The sequence below is a fragment of the Rhincodon typus genome, chromosome 16 (genome assembly GCF_021869965.1).
Source record: "Rhincodon typus isolate 14 chromosome 16, sRhiTyp1.1, whole genome shotgun sequence".
Classification (NCBI taxonomy): domain Eukaryota; kingdom Metazoa; phylum Chordata; class Chondrichthyes; order Orectolobiformes; family Rhincodontidae; genus Rhincodon; species Rhincodon typus.
This window is the reverse complement of record NC_063347.1, coordinates 21,788,129-21,808,685: the sequence shown is the minus strand read 5'-3', so window position 1 is coordinate 21,808,685 and position 20,557 is coordinate 21,788,129. Positions and strand designations below refer to the sequence as shown.

Sequence of the window (20,557 nt, the reverse complement as noted above, 5' to 3'; positions counted from 1 at the left end):
AGATGCTGCCAGACCTGCTGAGCTTTTCCAGCAACTTTGTTTTTGTTATTAAAAAAAAGTAAATAGGGTCAAAGGAGGAAGAACTGGCAAAAAGACATAATGAATGACTCTTTACTTAAATGTATATGGTTTCTGAAGCAAAATAAATGAATTAAAGGTACAATTACAGGTGATGGGGATAATTTTTGTAGGCATTAGGAAGACACAGTTACAAGGAGATCAAAGCTGGGAACTATATAAATAAAGTCAGTTATTTCTATACTTATATAATTGACTTTTCATAAGGATAGGAAAGAGAGGATGGTGGAACAGCTGTGTTAGTACAAGATGGAACAAGGACAAAAGCAAGAAATGATCTTCAATCAGAAGATGCATTATCCATATGGGTGGAGGTATAAAATAACAAGAGGAAGAAGACACTGTTGGGAGCAGTCTATGACCCTCTTAACTGTAGCTGTGTTGTACACCAGGGAATCAATCAGGATATAGTGAAGACACATATAAAAGGTGATACATTTATGAGTTTAATCTCCATTTGGGTTGGGAAAATCAACCATGAGGAAATGACAAGAAAGAATTCTTGGAGTGTATTTGGGACAATTTCCTAGAACAATATATTGTGGATCCAACCAGCAATCAGGTTATTTGGATCTGGTCATGTGTAATGAAGCAGGTATAAAGATCCTTTGGGAAACAGTGATGATATCACAGTAGAATTTAGCATTCTGTTTGAGAGGGAGAAACTTGAGTCAGAAGCAACTGTGCTAAACTTCAATTTTTAAAAAATTACGAATGATTAAGGGTAGAGTTAACTGGAGTGGACTGGGAAAAGAGTCTAGAAGAAAAGATGGCTGTCAAAAAATGGTAGACATTTAAGGAAATAGTTCATGACTCACAACAAAGATATATCCCAATGAAGAGGAAGGATTCAATGTAGAAATATTTCCTAACATCACGCCTGGCTGTAATATTTGCACTATATTGCCCACTCCTAGTTTCCCCAAAAAACGGAAATATTTTGCCTATTTACCCTATGTTAGTTTCGTTCAATAGCTTAAAAACTTTGATCAAATCACTCCAAAATCTTAGATTCTAGTTTCTTTTATTTCTCTTTGGAGTTTAAACCTTGGCAGGAATTATTTGGAAAATCTATACTACACTCCCTCCAAGGCCAATACATCTTTCCTAAAGTGTCGAACACATTGGGCAGAATCTGGTGGAGGTGGTGGCCTTCTCAGTGGTCAGTTGAAGAGCCAGTGAGACCCCAAATTACATTTTCACTGTGCCAATCAGGCACTTAATGGGAGGCTTAGCCATAAAATCATTGAATCATAGAATTTTACAGTACAGAAGGAGGACATTTGACCCATCATGCCTGTACCAGCTCCCAAAAAATGAGTTACCCGGCTGGTCTCATCTCCCTAACCCTCTAAATTAATCAATTTCAAATATATATCCAGTTCTCTTTGGAAAACTAGTGTGGAATCTGCCTCCGCGACTCTCCCATGCAGCACATTCCAAATCCTAATAACCCTCTAAAAAAGCTCCTCATCTCACTCCTAACTCCCTCACTGACAATCTCAAAATTATACCCATAGTTACTGACGTACCAACTCATGGAAATAGAATATCCTTCTTTACTTTGTCAAAATTGTTCATCATTTTGAGCACCTTATTAAGGTTGAATTTCAGCCTCAGATGACTGTCTGTGTGGAGTTTGCACATTCTCCCCATGTCTGCGTGGGTTCCCTCTGGGTGCTCCTGTTTCCTCCCACAGTCCAAAGATGTGCAGGTTAGGTGGATTGGCTGTACTAAATTGTCCCATATGTTAGCCATGGTAAATGTGGGGTTAAGGGATTCAGTTGGGGGCTAGGTCTGGGTGGGGTGCTCTTCAGAGGGGTGGTGTGGTCTGGATGAGCCGAATGGCCTCCTTTTGCACTGTAAGGTTCTATAATTCTCTGATTCTAAGGTCACCTCTTAATCTTTTCTGCTTCAAGGAGAATAAGCCCAATTTCACTAATCTTTCCTTGTATATAAAATCCCTCATTGCTGGTATCATTCTAGTAAATCTCCTTTGCACTTTCTCCAGAGCTTTAACATACTTCCTGACCAATGATACTGAGATGATTTATAGGTTTTGTCTTTATTTACAAGCCTAAGGATCCTATAACCCTTCTTGACAACTGTTTCAACTTGCTTGGCTGCTCCAGAGAATTATGCACGTGAAACCCATAGTCCCATTGCTCTGTACTCCCCTCAAAGTTGTACAATTGTGCCTGTATTCTCTCTCCAAGTTACTTCCACCAAAATGCATTACCTCACATTTCTCTGTATTGAATTTCATCTGTCAGGTGCGTGTCCATTTGACCAACTTGCCTCTATCCTCTGAAGTCACAGCGTCATCCTCACAATTCACTATTCTTCCTAGCTTAGTATCATCTCCATGGTTAAAGATTTTGCCCTCAATACCCATCTCCAAATCATACAGTCATACAGCATGGAAACAGGCCCTTCGGTCCAACTCATCTGACCAGACATCCCAATCTGACCGAGTCCCATTTGACAGCATTTGGCCCATATCCCTCTAACCCCTTCCTGTTCGTATGCCCATCCAGATGCCTTTTAGATGTTGTATTTGTATTCGCCTCCACCGCTTCCTCTGGCAGCTCGGTCCAGACATGCACCAATTCTTTGCATGAAAAAGTTCTATATCAAGCCCTTTTTAAATGTTTCCTCTCTCACCTTAAAACTATACCCTCTAGTTTTGAATTCCCACACCCTAAGAAAAAGACCTTGGCTATTCACCCTATCCATGCCCCTCATGACTTTATAAGCCTATATAACATCACACTTCAGTCTCTGACGCTCCAGAGAAAAGCCCCAGCCTATTCAACTTCTCCCTATAGCTCAAACCCTCGAGTCCTGGCAACATCCTTGTAAATCTTTTCTGCACACTTTCAAGTTTAACAACATCCTTTTTGTGGAAGGGTGACCAGAATTGCATGCAGTGTTCCAAAGTGGCCTAACCAATGTTTTGTACAGCCTCAACATGATCTCCCAACTCCAATACTCAATGTTATAACCAATGAAGGCAAGTGTGCCAAATGTCTTCAAATGGGGGTCCCAAAACTGATTCCTTGAGATGTGAATGGTCCTGGCTGGCCAACATTTTTTGCCTGTCCCTAGGTGCCCTTGACAAGGTGGTGGTCAGCTGCCTCTTGAACTGCTGCAGTCCACCTGCTGTGGATTGACCCACAATGCCATTCGGGAGGGAATTCCAGGATTTTGAACAAGCGACAATGAATGAAAGGCAATATATTTCCAAGTCAGGGTGGTAAGTGGCTTAGAGGGGAACTTGAAGGTGGTGGTGTTCCCATGTATCTGCTGCACTTGTATTTCTAGATGGTAGTGGTTGGAGAGCTCTGTCTGAGGATCTTTGGTGAATTTCTGCAGTGCATCTTGCTGCTACTGAGTGTCAAGTGGTGGAGGGACTGGATGGGGTGCCAATCAAACAGGCTACAGGCTACTTTGTCCTGGATAGTGTCAAACTTCTTAAGTATTGTTAGAACTGCACCCATTCAGGCAAGCGGGGAGTATTCCATTAAATTCCTGCCTTGTGCTTTGTAGATGGTGGACAGGCTTTGAGGATTCAGGAGATGAGTTACATGCCACAGTATTCCTACCTTCTGACCTGCTCTTATGCCACTGTGTTTATGCAGCGAGTCCAGTTAAGCTTCTTGTCAATGGTAACCCTCAGGATGTTGATAATGGAGGATTCAGCGATGATAAAAACATTGAATGTCAAGGGGCGGCAGTTAGATTGTCTCTTATTGTCAAGCATATCTTTGAGCATTCTATAACTACCTGCTTGATGATAGATTTTCCTATGATGGATGTTGGACTAACTGGTCTTTGTTTTCCTGCTTTCTGTCACCCTCTTTCCTTGACATTACATGTGCAGTTTTTCAATACTCTGGGATCCTTCCAGAATCTAGAGAATTTTGAAAGATTACAGCCACTCCAGCTACAATTACATCCATTGTCTTTGTGGCCACTTCCTTTAAGATCCTTGCATGCAGGCCATTAGATCCAGGGAATTTCTCAGCCTTTAGTCTCAATAGCTTTTCTGACACATTTTCTTTTGCGGTTGTGATGGTTTTAAGTTCCTTCACTCCTTTTTTCTTCTTGAAGATTTACTATTCTTGAGGTGCTTTTTCTGATTTCTATTATGAAGACAGATGTAGAGTGCTTATTCCAAAGTTCTGCCATTTCCTCATATCCCATTATAAATACCTCAGTCTCACCTTCTAACAGATCAATGATTACTTGAGTAACTTTCGTAATTTTTATATACTTGCAAAATATTTAGTGCCTGTTTTTATATTTCTTACTAGTTTTCTTCCATACTCCAATTCTTAAAACAATATTTTTTTCGGTCATCCTTTGCTGGTTTCTAATACTTTCCCAACCTTATAGGCTACTAATTTATGTCTTTCTTTCAGTGTTTTTATACTTGCTATGACCATTAACTCCCTTAGTTAGCTACGGATGATACATCCATCTGATAGTGTCTTTCTTTGTCAATGGAACATACCTTTGTTGAGAATTATAAAATAGTTTCTTAAGTGCCTGCCAATTTCTTGCCTTTGTGTTTGCCTAAAACCTATTACTTCTATTAAAGTTTCCAGCTCTAATGAACGACTGTTGAGCTAAAATGTTGGGCTAGATCTTCCAGGTCTCATTGATATAGGGTTGGGCTTGGAAAATGTTGAGGAATCACTAACTATTTGCTGCGAGGAGTGTAGTATCCCACCTATTATGTGCCCTCAATGAAGTGGGGGGGGGGGGAACTCTGTGTGATAGGCTGTAGTTGGCCATTGGCTCCACAATGATGAGGCTTTGAGCATGAAACATTGGAACGTTACGATCCACTTGATTGGCCTGTTAGCCTTGATCTTATTAATTTCTCCAGTGAAGATGACTCCATGTTGAGACACCATCATTTGTGCTCACTGCACCCAGTCTGACTGACTACAGGTGAAGAGCTCTATGTAGTACAATGAAATAGGCAAATGATGATGATGTTACTCTGACATCTAAAGGCAGATTGGAAAGGGTCTTTCCGTTTGTACTTGAGTTGAAAACAAGGGAGCACCATTTAAAAGTTGAGCAGGTAGATGGGAGTCTTGAATTTGAAATACAAACAGATCAGCCATAGTCTTATTGAATCTAGGATCGGGCTCCAGCATGTAAACGGTGAGTTCTTAGACATTTCACCACGGAGGTTTATTCCATAACATATAATGTACCCATGGAAATAGAAGAGTGTTACAGTAGGTCAGGAGCATCATAGAATCCCTACAGTGTGGAAACAGGCCCTTCGGCCCAACAAGTCCACACTGACCCTTGGAGCATCCCACCCAGACCCACCCCCCTATAACACACCTAAGCTACACATCCCTGAACACTATGGGAAATTTAGCATGGCCAATCCACCTAATCCCCACACCTTTGGACTGTGGGAGGAAACCAGAGTACCTGGAGGGAACCCATGTAGATACTGGGAAAATGTGCAAACTCCACATAGACAGTCGCCTGAGGGTGGAATCAAACCCGGGTCCCTGGTGCTGTGAGGCAGCAGTGCTAACTACTGAGCCACCGTTCTGCCCTTTATTAAAGGAAAAGGTGCCACAGCCTGTAAGAGTATATTGGTCATAACTCACAACTCAGGGATACTAAGGCGAAATATCCAACCAGGCTAATAGTCATATTAGCCTAAAGTATCAAATAAAGCTCCTCATTTCATCTTGACATCAAATTCCTAAAGCCTATGGGGAAATCAAGTCATTTAACTCTATTTCTCTCTCCATAGCTGCTGGCTGACCTGCTGACTACTTTCACCATTTTCTGGTTATAATCCCAATGTATTCGGGGTTACTCTTAGATCCGACAGACACCTGAGTTCACAGAAATATCAAATATACATGCAAGAGCCAGCTAGCAAAGGTTATTGAAGTAAGAAATCAAACCATAACAAGTGTGAAAAAAAGAAAAGTTTTCAGATCTACAGAGCAGGATCAATATCCAGAGTGGTGCAATCGGTTTAATCACAAGTGCAACAAATCTCCAAGAAGCAGATGGGGAGATGTCTAACTAGATAAAGCCAGCCCAGTTCAGACCAGCTTCAATCTACCAGAGTCCATCGTGCACAGCAGGTCACCCAGCTTGTTTAAATTATTGAAAGCTTCAGAGATTGCAGACTGTTTATGTTTTTTAGTTGGCTAGGTTTTGACTGTAATTAATGTTAAAGCTTTTGTTACTGTAGACAATGGTCTCTGTTTCCACCTGCGATTTTGTAATTTAGGATTCAATACGAAATTCTTCATATAACACCAGAGACAGCCTGCACCATGATTACATTGTGAACTCCCCATCATGACCCTGATCAAGTTGCATTCTTGCTATTGCCGTTTTACGGATAGTGCTCGGCTAGACAGCTTAAATGATTAATATCTACTGCAATAATTTTCACAAAACTACAGCATCAGGCATAGTTTGAGCTTTAACATCCACCTTGAATGTGTCATGAGGAAAGGGCTGTAATTTACAGCTCTAATTTGCATTTTTATTGATATGTATTCCTGAGAGATGCATACCTGATTTGCAAAACAACGCAAGGGCAATTCACAATGCAGGAATACAGAATGAGCTATGCTCTTAGTGGCGAGAAAAGCATTAATTATATTGTTACAATCTCACATTGCAACCTGTTTACTGAATTTAGCAGAGAGATGGAACCTAACCATTTGTTAGAAAGATTTTGAGCACCCACTTTAAGGTTCCAATAATTTAAGTGTCACATCGACTGACTGCACACTATTGGTTTGTATAATAAACTTCTTTCCCAATAAAAATTCAAGTCAGAAGTCACACAACACCAGGTTATAGTCCAGCAGGTTTATCCGAAATCACAAGTTTTTGCAGCACTGCTCCTTTGTCAGGTGAAGTGCCTGGTGAGGTGAAGTGTTGTGTGACTTCTGACTTTGTCCAATCCCGTACCAAAATCCACTTCATTACAAAAATCCAGAAAGACCAACTGTTGGAAAATTCTCCAAATTTTCTAGTGCTGCTTGTATCTTTATTCCAAGTATTCACAGATCTGCTATAGCATTGCTCACAGTAACTAGGATGACGGCCTGGTTTATAGCACATCTAAGATTCAATATCTCATCTGGAGGTCTGATTTTTATTGCACAAAATGTCAAATTTCATTTTTCTCCACAAGATGATATTCATTGCTGTCCATGGGGTTTGTCTCTACTTTTTGGATAATTTTACATAAGCAGCCCTGATTAGATTATGCTTTTCATTCCTAACTCTTAATTTTAACAGTAAGAAGAAATACGGAGCACAAAGGTCAAATTCTAAGTTTAGTACTAATGAAGTGCAAGGAAATGAGTCAGATTCTGGGGTTTTCAGGTCCTAAATAAAAATCCGAGGGAGTGACACTAAGCCAGTCAGTTGGATAGAATTCAGCAACATGGATGAATTGGTTGGCACCATTATAAGAAGACACATTACCCCCCATTTCATTTCCCTGATCCCATAATCACCCCAGATCTATTTTTCTGGAGTCGGATATGGTCAGTTTTCCCACTATTGTGGCAGCCAGTGGGATGCCCTGAGCACTTGCCTGGAAAAATGGAGTAGGATCCTGCTGGGGACCATTGGGCATTTGATTGGAACATGCTTAAATATCACAAGGGAAGTAAAATTGTCTGTTTTCTGCCCATTTTCCTTATTTCCCTTTCACCTTGACATTCCCTTTCACACACATTAGCCAGAAATTTACAAATCACAATGAGCTGACTAATAGGCATAAAGATCTCTGGGGTGATTATGGGATCAGGGAAATGAAATGGGGGGTAATGTGTCTTCTTATAATGGTGCCAACCAATTCATCCATGTTGCTGAATTCTATCCAACTGACTGGCTTAGTGTCACTCCCTCGGATTTTTATTTAGGACCTGAAAACCCCAGAATCTGACTCATTTCCTTGCACTTCATTAGTACTAAACTTAGAATTTGACCTTTGTGCTCCGTATTTCTTCTTACTGTTAAAACTACAAGTTAGGAATGAAAAGCATAATCTAATCAGGGCTGCTTATCATCCCTTTCAAACACAGATCTCTGCTGGAATTTAACCAGCAGTGCCCACCCTTGTGCCAACGAATAACCATGTTAGGGCTACCCCTACTGACATTAATATTTTCACAGTGGGAATCCTTGGCCAATTCCATGGGGAAACCTGATGGGTATCAGGTGCCCTTCAGGCTCTATGTGGCCACTGTCGGAAATTCCCTATGATTGTGGTCCCTGTCTGCAGAGCTCCTGCCTGCGGAGAGCTGCCAGCCAATCACTCAGAGGCTGGCAGCTCACTATTGCCACAGAGCCAGCAGGAACTGTTTCACTGCCCCACCAGAAACCCAGGATCAACATGGAGCCAGACAGCAAAGGTGAGAAGAGCTGGGATGGTATTAGAAGTGGGTCATGGTCAGTGGTAAGGGTTGGCTTTCAATAGCCAGGTACCTTCTGATGTTGGGTCCCTGGGTTAGATACAATGACTGTCGGAAAGCATATAGCCTCCATTTAATCCCTGAACCAGAATTAAATCTTGGAAGGCTCAGGGATAATGGGCTGTCAAATGGGTCATTATGAGGCACTAAATCCAGCCTAATTTCTTTCAACTGAGGTTCAAAAAATTCAAAATGCCATCAAGATTTGGCAAACTTTAACTCTCTAACACCTGTGTCCTATATAGTTCTGTATTTGGTTTTAATGTTTTGACTGTAAATGGCCCACATCAATGACATCAGAAGCCTGCAACTCTGGCTCTAGGCAAGGTACTCACAAGGCTGATTTCTTTTAGATCCAGTTGCGTTTTGAAACAATTTGGATTCTTCTGAACATGATCATATTAAGAAAATCAGGCTTAAAATACTCAAAATAGTGAATATTTAAGACTAGAATATGGAATCAATAAAGTATTTGAATACATTTTAATCCAAATAATCTTGTGTACATTGTGAGTTCAGCTAAATAAATACTTTGTCCCAGGCACTGAATCTCAATTTATCAAATTAGTTCACTTTCAGACCCATAAAAGTGGCAGTTACATCTGATCTGCACTAATGTGGACTGAACAAAATTTTCTTTATTTTAAGAATATTTTGAAATTGATCTCACATAAATTGATCATTTGTATAGAGTAATCATCCATGATACCTTTAATTGAATATGTAATTGCAGACTGTCTTCCTATACAAAAGCAGAATTCCAACCACTTGAAGGAAAGAACTGCAAACTGTCTTTCTATTTATTTGAGGTTATGGTATTCTGAATCGATTACATCATTTCCATTGTAATCAATTACAATAATGATATTAGAAAATAAACTAGGGTTTACATATCACCCTGCAATGTACTTGATAAATCTCTCACCGAACATTACATTCCTGAACATGCAGTAATTTTACTGGCAACCATTTTCCAGACAGAAAGTAAAATGTATAACATCTGGCTAGAATTTATTTTCAGTTCCAGGTGATACCTTAAACTGCCAAAACATATGTGTATTAATTACAACTTTACCTGCTCTTACATGACCTTGTTCCAAAGTTATTGTTCAACTCCACAGCTAATCTTTCTTCATTTCTGGGTTATGATACACCTCATTAGGAGGTGATGAAGTGTTACATGAAGAACCAAATCAATCAGCACACTAATTGGCCTAAAAAACATGTGTGGAATTGTACGAATATGAAATTTTCTGAGGGAAAAAGATGACTAATAAAAAAAACAGACATGCCATGTTGTCCCTCTTGCTTTGTCCATGCAATCCCTTGTCTCACCTGACAACTTTTGTGCCATTTCGCAAAACTTGCATGTCCACCATACAGGTGCCATCAGCTTGAGCAATCAGGTTAATCTCAGCAAATTCCGCCTGAAAAACAATTGAGGCAACAGTCAAAGTACAGTGAAAGGTCAACTGGAATTAACAAAATACATTGAATTGTATTACAAATGTAATATGGATACCTCTACTGGTCTCCTTTTTATGAAAGAAAACTTGTATAGAGCATCAATAATTCAAATAGAAACATAAAGAAGAATCTCTTTTCAGTTTAAGTACAGACAGTAATTAATAGAACCATAGAGTCCCTACAGTGTGGAAACAGGCCCTTCGGCCCAACAAGTCCACACCGACCCACAGAGCATCCCACCCAGACCTATCCCCCTATAACCCACCTAATCTATACATCGCCGAACATTACAGGCAATTTAGCATGGCCAATCCACCTAGTCTGCACATCTTTGGACTGTGGGAGGAAACTGGAGCACCCAGAGGAAACACATGCAGAATTGATAATAATTTATTAATAATTGAGTGTGTTTCATTGACATCAAAATTCAGCTTATAAGACTGCTTTACATTTTGATTACTTAAACATCACAGTTTCAAGCTATTTTGAGATCTGAATAAAAATTCTTACTTGAATGACATTGGTGATTTATCTAAACCTGTACTGCAGTACTATTCTGACATTTACATATAAAATAGCCACAATGCACTTGTGCTCCAGAAAGTCAGTCCTATATTGGTGTTCGACTCCATCCATCCACCCACACACAAGAGATTATTAACTTTGGAGCCTAACTTCAATTTTCACTGTAATTGTAATGTTAGAAAGTGTTGCTGCACATGACCTTTGGCTGGTGTTTGTATTACTTCACTGGTATTTTGAGCTAATAGCATTCCTTGCTGTGTTTAATGATCTGTGGGGACCATGATACACAAAGTCATCAAAACAAATAAAGCATTCATTCGTCTACTCCGTCTGGAAGGTAGGTTCCCATTCATTTTAATGAGGCCACAAGAGAATGGAGGCCAGCTGTTAAAAAACTAACAGGTTCTATACAATTCATTGTTTTACAAGCCTCTAGCCCCTTGGCAGCTCTTAGAACATAGGCCAAGTTCAGCAAGTACTAGGAATGAGCAGAGTTAGTCACAACGCTGTGGAACATCATCATAGTCCAGTGCTACTATAAAATCAAACCAGCTCAACATTACTCATTGACATATTGTCAAAACATCACATATATTTGGAAACAACGCCACTGTTGTCTTGATTGTCGTATTCTTCTTACACATATAGTGGTTATTAACATCTACCCTGCTAGAGATCAGTTGTGGGGGTTGAGAGTGATCTATATCCACTGTGGATGTACATCCACTCTTTATCTGATCACTACAAGGTGCAGTGATTCAACTCCATGCTGAGTGCAGCGAAGAGTGTGCCTATCACTTGAAGGAGCACCATGACTGTGCAATTGAGGTTTCAAACTCACTGTGACACCAGGTGATTTAAGCTCCAACCAATTACTTTATAATCCAATGCATTATATGTTAATTCAGTTCACCAATGTATTCTGCTCCATATTTTCAACAAACAGATTTTAGCTGGTCTGTTCAAGGGCAGACACTGTTTCTGCTGCTTCACAGTCTCAGAAATATCACCATCAATGATGAGGCTTATTACACACATGGTCACGTTCTTATAAAATGGATAACTAAGGTACTGAATCTGTATAAATAGCTATTAATAGTTCAGTTAGATTAATTCCCATGTAGAGATTAGCAGGTTTTATTTAAGAAACATATTATCACTACTGAATAAACATTTCATGGTGAGAAGTTTTTTTTTAGAAGTACAGAACTGGTACTGTAAGTTTCCAAGTGAAATTTCATTATAATAATGTTTTTCTTATTTCTCATGATAGGAACTATTGGCAAAGGAACTGTATACCTTGACAAGATTATATCTAGCCTTATGAATTTGTAATTGTGAAGACTAAGTACAAAGAGATTAAAGAACTGAGAAAGGGATTGTAACATTCTGACTTACTCAAAGTTCCAAAAACATGAAAAATTACCAACGATTAAGAGACAGAACTATTTTTACTCTCTGCCAAATGACATTTAATCATAGTCTGAAGTGTCTCAAGTGGCATGTCTCATTGTCTGTCAAGATGGTTAGCCAATGTTTACAGAAGGATATAGACAGGTTAAGTGAACGGGCAACAGTTTGGCTGTTATAATATGATGTGGGGAAATGTGATGTTATGTATGTTGACAGGAAGAATAGAGGAGCTGAACACTATTTGAATGAGAAAGACTGCTTCCTGGGGATTTGGGGATCACCATGCATGAATTATAAGAAGCTAGCATCCAAGTTCAGCAGGTTATAGGGAGGGAGGGCAAGTAGAATATGAACCTTTATTTCAAGAGGAATGTAGTATAAAAATAGGGAAATCTTGCTAAAACTATATAAGGCACTTACTGGACCACACGCTAGAATACTGAGAACACTTTTGGTTCCCTTATCTAAGGAAAGATATGCTAGCCTTGGAGGCAGTGCAGAGAAAGCTCACAAGGTTGATTCTGTGTGTGGAGGGATTTTGTTATGAGGAGAGGCTGAAGTAGGTTGGACCTGTACTCAATGGAATTCAGAAGAATGTGAGATAACCTTATTGAAACATGAGATTCTTGGGAGGCTTGATAGAGTAGATGTGGAGAGGTTGTTTTCTCTTGTCTGGGACCAGAAGGCATAATCTTAAAGTAAGTGATTGCCCATTTAAGACAGCGATAAGAAAGAATTTCTTCCCTCAGCGGGTAGTGAATCTGTGGAATTTTTTACCCCAGAGGTCTGTTGAGATTGGGACGGTAAGAATATTTATGGCTGAGATAGACAGGTTTTTAATTGGTAAAGAATCAAAGGTTAGCATGAACAGGAAGGAAAGTGGTGTTGAAAATGTTAAGATCTGTTATGATTTTGTTGATGAGCTGAACGGTCTACTTCTACTGCTTCATTTTACAGTCTTATGGTCTTTAATGGTGTGAAAGTTGTGGAAGTTGGTTCCAGGTTGGTGATGGATCCAGCACTAAGATACAGGAGCGATTGGGTGCTGAATTGAAGGTCAGCATAGAAGGCATTGGAAAGTGGTTTTATCTGAAAAAGAAAAAAATGTAGTTTATTCTATAGTGTAGGACATGGGTGTGCTAAGATGTCGAATTGGGTGCTGACCTCTTTAATTACCTCCAAGGTGGCATTTACTCAGCAATAAGCTGCTCACTGAAGTACAGTTTGTGTTCTGCCAGGGTCACTCATCTCCTGACTGCATTATAGCCTTGATCCAAACATAGACAGTAAAGCTGAACTTGAGAGATGAGATGAGCTCCCCTTGCCATCAGGTAGCTGCCCTTGACATTGGGTACTGTTTGACTAAATGTGGCATTCAAGACCTTTTGCATAAATTGAGTCACCAGGGTGAAAATTCTCCACTGGTTGGAGTCATATATAGCAAAAAGGAAGATGGTCATGGTAATTAAAGTTTAGTCATCTAGCTGGGAATATCTCTGCAGGAGTTCATCATGATTGTGTCCTGGCACAATGTTTCATCTGCTTTATCAAATGGTCAGAAGTGGGAATGTTCACTGATGATTGAACAATGTTCAGCACCATTTGTGACTCCTCAGATACTGAAGCAGTCCATATCCAAAAAAATAAGACATGGACGACAACAAAGCTAATACAAATAATACCCCATGTACATGATAGACAATGACTATCTCCAACAAGGACAACATTGTGAACATTCTTGGGGCTTACCATTAGCCAGAAAATGAACTGGACAAGCCATATAAATACTATGGCTACGAAAGCAAGACAAAGTTTGGAAATTTTGTGGTAAATAAAACTGAACTCCTGACTTTCCACAGTTGATCAACTATCTACAAGGCACAAGTTAGGAATCATAGAATCCCTACAGTGTGGAAACAGACCATTTGGCCCAACAAGTTCACACCGCCCCTCTGAAGAACATCCCACCCAGACCCATTCCCCTACCCTTTCCCTGTAATCTGGCATTTCCCATGTCTAAGCCACCTAATTTACACACCCCTGGACACTACGGACAATTTAGCATGGCCAACTCACCTAACCTGCACATCTTTGGACTGTGGGTGGAACCCACGCAGACACAGGGAGAATGTGCAAACTCCACACAGATAGTCGCCTGAGGGTGAAATCGAATCCGGGTCCCTGGTGCTGTAAGGCAGCAGTGCTAACCACTGAGCAACCGCGCTGCCCATATGTGATGGAATAATGTCCACTGGGCTGGATGTGGGCACCTCCAATAATACCTAAGAAGCTTGAGACCATTTGGGACAAATGGTCCACTTGGGGATTGGCATCGCATGCACCACCTTCAACACTGACTCTCTTCAACTCTGCTGCAGCATATGCTATTTACAGGATGCACTGTAACCATTTATCAGGGCTCCTTTGGCAGCATTTTTCACCAGATGAGAAGCAATTATTGTGGTAGCCTGTGATGGAATGGTTCTTGAGAGAGAGTTTCCAAGCCAGATTGGTAAAAGTGAAACTTAATGAGGTTTGAAGACACACAATGTAATTACTGTCTGGGGGTAGTTATTGAGAAATCCACAGAAGTTGTATTGCATTTGCAATTTGATCTGCATTCTAGTCAGACGGCTGACCTACCTGCCAAGATTTGAAGGGTTCAATTTTTCCCCAATCTGTGGACAGTTGGGGCCAGGAATGGAGGGCAGTGGACTGTCACTGAGAGACACCTCCAGAGATTCTCTTCAGCTCCTTTAGACTGCTGACTTCTGCTTGACCAGCAACATTGGGCAAGGTCGGAGACCATGGGCAGACCTCTGGTCAGTCAGCACTTACATATTAAATTGGTGCTTGCTACTGTCATGTTAAAAATAATGGTCTAATAATCAATCTCTTGTTAGGGATTCATTAACTCCATGGGTGAGTTTATTTAAAACTGTGATGCACATTCTAAGTTATAAAACAGAAAATATAACAACAAACTGATTTCTTTCTGTGCAGCTGACAAACGCAAAGCAGACCAACAGGCAGTTATAGCCACAGCATCATATACATTTAAATATCTGGAGTCCTCAGAGGTGAACTCTTTTATAGGCAAAGTTTTAAAATGAATAGGTAATTTGTTTACATGTCTTGTGATGATGACAGTATCTAGGAGTTACTGTTGATTGCCACAGTTATCAGTGATATTGTTGGTCATTCCTGTTCTTGTCATCAAGTTTTTATTTCAAGGACTGCGGTTGCTGTTGCACAATTTGCTTTTCCTGACTAGAATCAAATTTTGTTTCAGATTAATCACTTTAGTTTCTCAAGCTGTTTTGAGAAGTTTAAAATGTTCTGGCATTTATAGTCTTATTCTTTAAGATTTCATAGGTAATTATGAAATTTCTGATTTTATACCCTGGATTCTTAAATTTTAATGAAGTTTTAGCATTTTTGTTCATCCAATTTATTTTCTCCTTCATGACTTGCTCTAATAGCTGTCCAGGCTCTCCAACTTTTATTATTATTTTTGTCTTCTTTAAAGCCCAGTCTTCTTTCACTTGATGTTCTTCTTCTGCTTAAGTTCTTTCAATAGTACAATATTGCTGCCATTTATTTTCAAAGAAACTGTCTCAACAGTGATTTGTAGCTCCTTCTGTATGTGATGTGTACCTCTACCTGTTTTGTAATTCTGTCATTTTTTATAGCATTGCTTTGAGTTTAAGCCAATATCTATGTAGCAGTTCCTGCTGAGCCTGATTTGTTTTACATGTGAATTGTTCCAGATTTACCTGTAAAGCACCAACGTTTTCATTGGATTAATGATGCAGAGCTTGTAGTTTATCTTCTATGTTGATCTTTCAGCTCATTATTCATCTCTCTGATCTGAAAAGAGGCATCACCTAAAGATTTTGTTATCCAGAGGTATCACCTAAAGATTTCATTATCCCAGAAATAATATTCTGAGACTTAGATTTATCCTGAGTTAACCTTTTTCTTTTGAACATTCATTTTTCTCCACTGCAAAGAGCAGGAGTTCTCACTCCATTACTTCAGAAGAAAGTGAAATGTTTTGTTCTTCTTTCGTTACCAGCTCTGTAGTCATGCCCATCCTTCAGTGGCTCTTCAAAGTTGTAATTCTTCAGTTTGTCCAGCCCATCATTCTGGAAAGCTTCAAATGGGGGTAGATATGTTAGCCAATTCAATCAGTCTGTTTCCTTGCTCCCTATCTGAAAATTCACATAAAATACACTTTTTTCTACATCTATTCACATGGTGGACTATGGATTCTGGAGACTTTTATCAAATTTACTTTGGTTCTAGTGATGAAGTTTTATCTGACTCTGAATTGGTTATTTAATGTGTTCAGGATTGGCAGCGCAACAGATTAAATGAATGTATACTGGAAACATGGTATGTCTTGTATTGCTTCTTACAGAATCCAAAAATAGCACACTTTTTTAAGTTCTTGTATGAGATGCATGCATCACCAACAAGACCAGCATTTGTTATCCTTGAATTGATTGGTTTTCCAGGACATTTCAGAGGGCAGTTAAGAGTTGCTGTGGTTCTGGAGTCATTTTAGACCAAACAAGGAAGATGAAATTACTCCACAGAGTATCCTGTCACCAAATCTCCCTCCCCTTGATTTACACATGCATAGTACTTGACACTGGTTCGGCTTCCTCAGAGCCAGTATCTGGCGGTGACCTTTGCTCGGGACAATCACTCTTGCTCCCCATAACAAAATGCTCTCCTGTATGGTGATCTGGTCTCACCAGGTCCAGAAAGGTTTCAATTCTGGTTGTGATGGCCCTTTTATTTCCCGAATCATCACCAGTTGTTTCAGTTTTGCCAAGACTGGGTCTTTTTGTGTCCAAAGTCTGATATTGTCAACTGTGACTGGAAAGGTGTCCAGAAAGTTGAAAACCAGAAAGGACTCTTCCATTGGCGACACCACCGATGGAGTATCTGCCAGCAGGAGGCAGCTCAAGGCATCTACATTTGCTACTTGTCCTCCCGGACGGTGTTCCATCTTGTAATTGTACCCTCTTGGAATGAGAACCCACCGTTGAATTTGATCCGAAGCATTTTACCATGTAAAATGTCCACTGGAAAATGGCACAGGCAGATGATAGTCCAATTGGCAGTCTATATTGGTACAAACCACTATAGGTATTAATTGTAACATACGTCCGGGAATCCTCATCTAACTGCAATTGCAGGTACGAATGGCTCATGTCCAGCTTCGAAAAGGACAGGCCCCCTGCCAACTTTGCATATAAGTCCTCTATGCAAGGGATTGAGCATTTATCCAGCTGTAAGAAGTGGTTTACTGTTTGTTTAAAATTCCCACAAAGGTGAACTGACCCGTCAGGCTTCACAATCGGTACAGCCGGTGCTGCTCATTCTGCAAACTACTAGTTTAATGATTCCTTCTCTTTCCAGCCTCCTGATTTCTGCCTGCACTTTGCATGTAAGGCAAATGGCACTGGGAGGGCATTGCAGAATCGTGGAACTGCTTCCTGGTCAATGTACAAGGTGTCTTTGGCTCCTTTGATAGTCCCTGGACTTTCCTGAAAAGCTTCCAGGTATTTAATTAGCACTTCACTCAGGCAGCCATTTTCTAATTAAAAAATGTTGAGTCAATCTAGGTGAATCTTTCTCAACCAATATTACCCCATTAGGCTTGGACCCCAGCCTTTCACCACAATTAGTGGTAACTGAATGGGCAATTTAACTGTTCCAAACCAGATATTGGTGGACTTTCCAGGGTATGCACTCTCCTGGATACTGGCCCATGAGTTATCTTATTCATTTAGGTCTAGTGGGACTCTTTTGTTGTCTCGAATCTACATACGAGCAGCAACCACAATGGCTTGCCAGTTCCTTTCCTGAAGAAAGGCTTAACCATTTGGCCGAGACTTGGCTTTGTTTTGGAGTTTTGCTGTGGGCTGACCTACAGCCCCTCTGTTCGGGATATGTCCTGAGTGAGACTATGCAACTGCTTTCACTTAAGTGGAATTCCCTAAGCTCAGTCAGCCTGGTGAGGGTATCCACTTCCATCGGCATACCCTGTAACTCATATGCTCCACTTGCTGCATTTCCTAATGAAAAACCCAGTTGTAGTGCCTGTTTGAAGTCCAACTGGGCTTCAGCTAGTAGGGACTTTTGCATGGTTCCATCAGTAATCCCATATACCAAACAATCTCTCAGCATCTCATTAAGGGTTAAATCAAAGTCACATGCCTCTGCCAGTCACCTTAATCTCATCAAAAAGTCCAACATAGATTCCCTTAGTTATCAAATTGCTGAGTAAAACCAATAGATTCTCAGAATTGGAGGAAATTTGGGGTTGTGATATTCCTTAAATAAATCCATCAACTCTTGACACACTTAACTTGTGATGCCTCAGGAAACGTCAGGCTCCCAATAACCAAAAAAATCTGCACGTCCACTAGCTGTTAGGAGAATTGCTTTTCTGCTGCAATGTCATTTGCCCAGAAAAAAATAATGCATTATTTCCACATACTGGGCCCAACCTTTGATGGCAGGATCAAATGCATCAAGCTTCCCAAATAACAGCGTGACGCCAGAAATGCTTATCCCAACTCAAAGACGACTGTTGTGAGCGCATTTCTTCAGGAGCGTATTTTTTTGAACTCGTCACCACTGAAGTAATTCTACACAGGCCGATATCCTGTCACCAAGTCACCCTTTATTTAAGCATGCACTGTACTTGATACTGGTGCGGCTTCCTCAGAGCCAGGTCTCAGAGAGAACAGAACCTCTGACACTCCTGTTTTTATCTGTCAGCCAGGGCTCTCTGATTGGACCAGATTAACATCCCCACCTGGCTGACATTGTTCCAATCACTATAGCAGCAAGACAGGCTACCATCATACCATCACTCTCCTGAGTACAGCATATTACATTATTTGGTGATAAAAAAGCAAATCAGTTATATTGACACCTTCTTTCCTTCCAATTTGTAGTGTATGATAGCCCCAAGAAGATAATGTTTTATAATAGTATTCAGAATTACAGGGTATGGAATGAATTTCATTATCTTCCTGCCTCCAGAGGATGCACAGACTACTGATTATTGGAACCCGCAGGTAGTTTTGATCATTTCCAAAATGATGAAGACCTAATAACTCTCAAAACACCAAGGGAATGGGATTCCTGCTGCCAAATAATATTAGCAAAGAAGTTCCATTTGCTACTTGTCTCAACCCCCTCACTAAAATTACTGATGGGAATAATTTCACCTCCAACGACGTGTGTTGGAAAACCTTGTGTGGCTCATAGTTTCCATAATCCTATAGGACTGATACCCCAAAATAGAATGAACTTATATTTAATCTTTTATTTAGTATGTTTTTACAGGTGTAGGCAATATTCAAATATACGAGCAAGAAATGACTGCTGTTACCCATGAAATACTTGATACCTAAATATGACATTCCCATCGTATTATTTTCTTGTATTATATTCATTACTTTAAACGGGAAGGGGGAATATCTCTGAAATGTTGAAGGTACATTTTAATGAAAACCAGCAACAGTAATCTCTAGGTTCAGTGAGCAGTGACATATGTCAATTTGAGAAAGCCTGTTAATATTGATGGTGACTGGATATAATGCTGCCTGTCACAATGGAAAATACAGTGGCTAGGCCTACTTAATCATGGTGAGACCTGGGCCAGTCTCCCAGCAGTGGCTAAATATTGTGTGTTTAAGACAGTGCTAAAGCCCAGCCAGCTGGCTGTCAGCTGTGGGAAATAGTTTTGTTCATTAATGAACCAATTAACATCTATCATTACTGGCCTCACTCCAATTTAGTGGTGCCTTGGAGATTAAACAGAGGACATGTGGCTTTCCCGCTGTCATCTAAGGTATGGTGATTTGTACATTTATACATACATTAATGCATTTATTTTAGAGCTTGGATTTTATATTAATCGTATTCAGATTTTGATCTAAGTTGCGTAAAGGTTTAACAGTAAACTTGCCAGTCTTTCCAGAAGTATGATGTCAAATGAGTATGTATGAGACAGTAGGTGACCGGGGCGCTCTTTGAGTGATAATGTGAGTTTGGTTGTATTGTGAAAGCTTTACAGTTGGAGAGAGCAAATTTTGAAAAAACCAAAAACTGATTTTTTGTTTAGGGAAACACATAGATTGGAAAGCTTTTGGTTTCAGATTGCAGGTGGCATGGACTCAGATGTAAGAACAATTTTCAGAAAGATAGGAGTTAATTCAGAACAGTTAGGAAATAGGTTACTTCAGAGAAAGGATTTTATTTTGAAAATTCCAGACCAGAAGTGTTTGGTTAGAATTCTAAAGGAGTTATTTGAAACTAGGAAAGTTTAAGCCAGTTTTCAGAATATTCAAGAAAGCAGCTGTCAAACTCTCAATACTAAGAATTAAAAGGAAATCAGAAGTTGCTGGTGAAACTGAGCAGGCCTGGCAGCATCTGTGTGAAGAAAGCAGAGTTAACATTTTGAGTCGTTTGACTCATTTCAGAACTTATAGCATCTAGGAAAGATTGGTATTTATGCTGAAGATGAAGTTGGGGTAGGCAGGAAG

The 20,557-nt window shown here is 40.0% G+C and overlaps 1 protein-coding gene across 1 annotated transcript in view; it reads right to left on the bottom strand.

The window, feature by feature from the left end:
* The window catches only part of syn2b (synapsin IIb), a 342,671-nt gene that overhangs the window by 146,197 nt on the left and 175,917 nt on the right, over positions 1-20,557 (bottom strand). The window contains exon 3 of the mRNA XM_048606715.1: positions 9,912-10,003. Within this exon, the coding sequence (XP_048462672.1) occupies positions 9,912-10,003 (92 nt within the window). The remainder of the gene's footprint in view (positions 1-9,911; positions 10,004-20,557) is intronic.